At 35.0% G+C, this 5,190-nt stretch overlaps 1 protein-coding gene across 1 annotated transcript; it reads right to left on the reverse strand.

Moving 5' to 3' along the window:
* Positions 1–4: 4 nt before the first annotated feature.
* Positions 5–4,987, reverse strand: LOC111997411 (protein NEDD1; the record flags this gene model as incomplete). Its single annotated transcript, XM_065769718.1, has 7 exons — positions 4,979–4,987; positions 4,675–4,935; positions 4,470–4,574; positions 3,785–3,850; positions 3,414–3,635; positions 1,055–1,633; positions 5–67 (listed from the first exon to the last, which is right to left on the reverse strand). Coding segments are annotated over exons 1-7 (1,305 nt in total), but the record flags the coding sequence as incomplete, so codon positions are not given.
* Positions 4,988–5,190: the final 203 nt, after the last annotated feature.

The raw sequence follows: 5,190 nt of genomic DNA on the forward strand, positions 1-5,190 counted from the left end.
AGTCTTCACTTTTTGAAGATGGACTAGGAGTTGAACCCAAAATTGTAAAGGAAGATCGGGTGTCATCCTGCACAAAGTGATAAAAGAAAAATCACCATTAAATATATTCAATTTACAGATGCATAGAGGATTTGCACAGACCAAGGTCCTTCATTTTTTTCATAAGTAACCAAATTTGATTGAGAAAGAGGAGATACTTAATGCACACAGTATGTATTCACAAAATAATCCTAAAAGATTACAAGCTCTAATCACAACATACAAAAAGAGACAAAAACAATAAAGTCTATAACAGAATTTAAATCAACAGTGCATATAGTTTGGAACCACTCAAAAAACAGGATGTGCTCATAACACAAGTTTATTGTGGCAATACGGCAATACCTATAGCAAAACAAGTTTATTGGGGAAATTAAACTCAGCAAAAGAATATATGAGAATCCTGAAAATGAAAAGAAAAAATAGATAGCATCTATATTTAATTAAGTATCACTTTACAGTTTCATGGTTCAACATTTGTCAAATGAGATTATTGTCCAAAAATCATACTCATAGGAATTTCAATTGTTTACTCAAAAGCAGGAAAGTAGAAACCAAAACCTGTTAATAATGCAGACAAAATCTTACAACTCTCCTCTGAAAGGCTTTTAAGTTTTAGGGCATTGCAGAATAAGAGAACTGAACAAAGTGATCTTAGTGAATTTAATTCACAGTCCAAAGCATAAAGCTTTTTTTAACAAAAATAATTTCTTTACTTCACACAAGTTTGTAATGATAAGCGCTGATGAAAGAGAGTATAAAATTAAAGGGCATGAGCATGTACATCAAGATTCATGCTTCAAACTCTACATTAAAATTCAAAAGTTCAATATATTTTTACTATCTTGTGCAGTGCGGAGGATTTTTATTAGTAAGCTACAGACCTAATGGGGGGTCTTGAACCCATGACATCACCCTCCATCCCATTATTATGGGAGGAGGAAGTGCCAGTTTTTCAATAGGTGTTCGTGCAGTGCAGTCATCCAATGGAACTAAGCTAAAAGGAGTATCAGACCTGTTTGGAAGTTGAGCTGGATTTCCAATCAAATATTGGATGGTCATTGCCACTATCATCTGCAATAGGGAATCTCCTGGTGGATGAAGGAAACAACAGTGATGGAGGCCTCTTATCTACAAGTAGATGATCCTTCTTGGTTCCTTCATGGTCATCCCACAGCTTGTCAAGTGAGGGTGTTATTGGCTGAACATCCACAAGAGGGGAAAACACTTCCATGTCATCCTTGAAGTTATAACTAGAACGAGGAGCTTGTAATCTTGCCAATGTACCACCTGCCCTTAAATGGCTTCGATGTGGTGTTTCCTCTATGGTAGATGTATGGAGTGTGCTAGATGCAAATGCACTGCTGGATGCTGTAAGTGAAGATGCTTCCATGGAGGCACCCAGTCGACCCAAATTTCGAGAACTGGATACTGCTGTAGATAGAGAAAGGCTCGATGAAGTCACAGAAGGAAGTGGGTCAGGCATAAGAATTGAGTCTTCAACAGCATTTCCTACAAGAGCAGTCTCAGTAGTGCAATTACTTTCATTTACGATAACATGTTTTGATCTCTGCCAGCATAAACTTGTAACAGCCTGAAAAACACTTGAAATGATTAGTATAAACTATAAATGAAGATTAAGAACATTAAGGTTTATGAAGCACAAATCTCTGAATTGATGTCATTGATGTGAACTATTTAAAAAGGAAAACACCCCTTTTCTTGTTTCTTAGAGGCAAAACTCTTGAATGGCCACCGACCAAGTGGATACAATTTTCCTGGGAAATGCATTCCTATCATAAACTTTTTTTTTTTTGGGATAAATAACAAAATTTCATAAATCAAAAGCCCCAAGTACACTGGGAGTGTACATGGAAAGGGATACATCAAGATTGAAAATTACAATGATCAAGCATAACAAAAAGATTAGAGCAAGAAAAAGAAGAGAAAACAGAACACTTAGCAAACAAAGAGTGGAGGAGGAGAGATTTAATCTCAAGAATCGACCGTTCCGTTCCCTCAAAGCATCTACTATTCCTTTCCCACCAAAGACACCATAACACACAATGTGGAATAGTCCGCCATAGGTCTATATAACTATAATAGTTTTACCTAACATTAGCTTCCAATTAGTTTACTTTGAATTAAAAGGCATTACACATCTGCTTATGATTATGAAGTACAGCATAAGTAGGATGTGCATCATTCCCTACCTCTCAAAAGCCTAAGCACGGCATCAAATAAATTTATGAATATAAAAAGGCAGTCTATTGTAATTCATGAAGTACCAATGTTGGGAATAAAGGTATTGTTCAATGAGTCCAAATCTTTTATCTCACTTTTCCTGCTCCACTCTATACTCCACCAATAAATACTTGCCATGTGTTCACCTAATTAATTAAATACTATGATTATTGACTTATTAATACTACAATTATTAATTAATAGTAGTACTTAATTAATTAGATAAACATGTAGCAAGTATTTGTTGGTGGAGTATAAAGTGGAACAGGAAAAGTGGGACAGAAGATTTGGACTCTTGTTCAATTGGATTTAAAATAGAACAACATGTTGGATCTTCATTTCTGACATTTAATGATTTAAACAAATTATTTGTGTGCATAGAGCTTTAGGAGATCAACTATGAATGAAGATAAAAAGGTGTAAAGCATCACCATGGTCTAAAAGTAAGAACACAATCACTCCTACAAATCAATATAAATAATACAGACTTGGTCCTCATATATTGAAATTAAAACACTTCATGTTCATGATGATGAACACAAAGACTCCAAAAAATTTACAAAGCAAAGCTAAGAAGCTGAAAAATGGTACAGTCCCATGATGTATTTATGACTCTAAAGGAGCTGTATGAGATGAAAATGTAACTCAATTAAGCAGTATAATTTACCATAAAGTTTCAATTTCAATCTTTTAAATTATCAAAATTAAGAGTTCTATTTATTTTCCTTACAACTACAAATGACAAAATATTGGTGGAAAATCTCAAAATGGTAATTGTGCATGAATCATGCCTCTTTAATAGAAGCAGTTTATTGGATGTTTATCTCCCCTTTATCACCTGACTATGTCATGATGATGACAGGCACAATAGGTGATTGGGAACTTGGAAGGACCTTATAAAAACTTTTCAAACATTTACAATACTAGATATAAACTTCCTAAAAACAGCGTTACAGAGAAAAGAAGAATTTTAGTACACTAAGCCAATGTTGGACAAAAGCTACTCCGAACAGAAAAGAAACTTGTCAGCAGAAAGCAACATAATGTGCTTATATAGAAAAAATTGCAAGAACATGACAACTTGTGAAAACCAGAAATGAAGACACAATAAATGAGGAAAGGAAATGTACCTCTGAACTACTATAAGCATGGAGAACTACAAAAGGCTGTGGTTTTCCACGGACATCATAGAACACCACCCGACCATTACTTGTTCCAGCTGCAAGAGTCCAGCCATCATCTCTAAAAGCCAATGACGAGAAAGGTGCCTCATAGGGAATGCAAGATGAGGGCCTTCTAGACCCTGAGTCATACGTGTATAACTTTTTATCCAGACCAGCACTAGCAATTATCTGTCATGAGAAAAAATATGGTATGGCAGAATGCTTAACTATATAGACAGATATTCTGACCCTGAAAAAATATTCACAATTTCATGGCATAAAACAAAACTACATTCATATATATATATATAAACATAACAGGGCCATAAAAATGAAACCTTATCATTGGACGGTGAAAAGCTAACACCAGCTGTTGGAGCCGAGTGCTGCTTCAACCAAGAAACCTGCAAAAAGAAAAAGAAAGAGGGTCCAATTAATGGCTATGGCATCATTTGCAAACCTAATTTAATCACAAAACTAATGGAAAGAAGAAAAAAGTTATAAAATATTCTCTCTTTTAAATAACGTAGAACATCATTCCACTATGATGGAATCATTCACCACTTCCAACCTTTTGTTTTCTTTCCTGATTGGTTCAGATTGTTTCTCATCGATAAGAAAAGGTTCTTGAAAAACTCATCTGCACACTGTTTCTGGGACATGATTTGAAGATGAATTTTCAAAACAGTGAGCCTATTTTTTTTTTAGTGGGCTCCACAGGTTTTGTTTTTAATTGCTAGAAAAAATGTTTAAAAATATCTGCCAAGGAAGCTAGTAATTTCTTTATATATCTAGATGTTGCTCTGCAAATATGTGGCAGTAAACCATAATGCCATTCATCTAAAAAAGGGCACAGAAAATGCAGTGCAATAACAGTTAAAACAGGGATTTTTGGGAATCAAAGCAGCAGCATAACTATGACTTTATTCAGTTTATTGAATACAAAATTTTAAAGAAGCATAACTTGCTCAGTGATACTGAGTTTTTGTTGTTTTAAACATGAATTAGTAACATACTGCAAACCTTTGGATTGCGACCTGTTGTATCCCATAAATGTACGGTCCCATCATCACCAGCAGTAACCAAAAGGTGTCGGCTAATCCGGGAATAATCAAGCACTCTCAATACCTGATCTTACAATCCCAAACACAAACAATTAGCTTGAAAACCAGAACTCAAAACCATAAACACCTGAACAACAGCACCAAGATGCAACAAATCAAAGAACCTGTTCATTGGGATCCTTGAGTTCAGCAGCCCTGGCACCTGATGCAAGGTTGTGAAGTATGAGATCCCCACTAAGACTTATAGAAGCCAAGTGTTCATCCTTGCAGTTGTATATTGCACCCGTTATTGTATTGGTATGACCTCTCAGCCATTTAATACATCGTTTCCTCTGCAAATCCCATATTCTTACAACTTGACCACTTCCACCAGAACATATGTATCTGGATACCTTATTGCTGAAGCTGATAGCCGTTATAGACTCCTGCAAAATTATATAAAAAATAATTATAATAATAATAATCAACCACAACCATAAAACTAAACCAAGAAAATTCATTATCTTGGGTGTACAGATTAAGTTTCAATGATGACCATCAAGGACTCACCACAGTGAATGATTCTTGTATGGGTGCAAATCAATAAGATTTTCACCACATACAAGCAAATACAAAAGGAAACATACACATAGACACACATAAACACACACAGATCACAATCAATAGATCATCTTCTATAA

This window comes from Quercus suber, unplaced genomic scaffold (genome assembly GCF_002906115.3).
Source record: "Quercus suber isolate HL8 unplaced genomic scaffold, Cork oak 2.0 scaffold_1304, whole genome shotgun sequence".
In the NCBI taxonomy this organism is placed as follows: Eukaryota; Viridiplantae; Streptophyta; class Magnoliopsida; order Fagales; family Fagaceae; genus Quercus; species Quercus suber.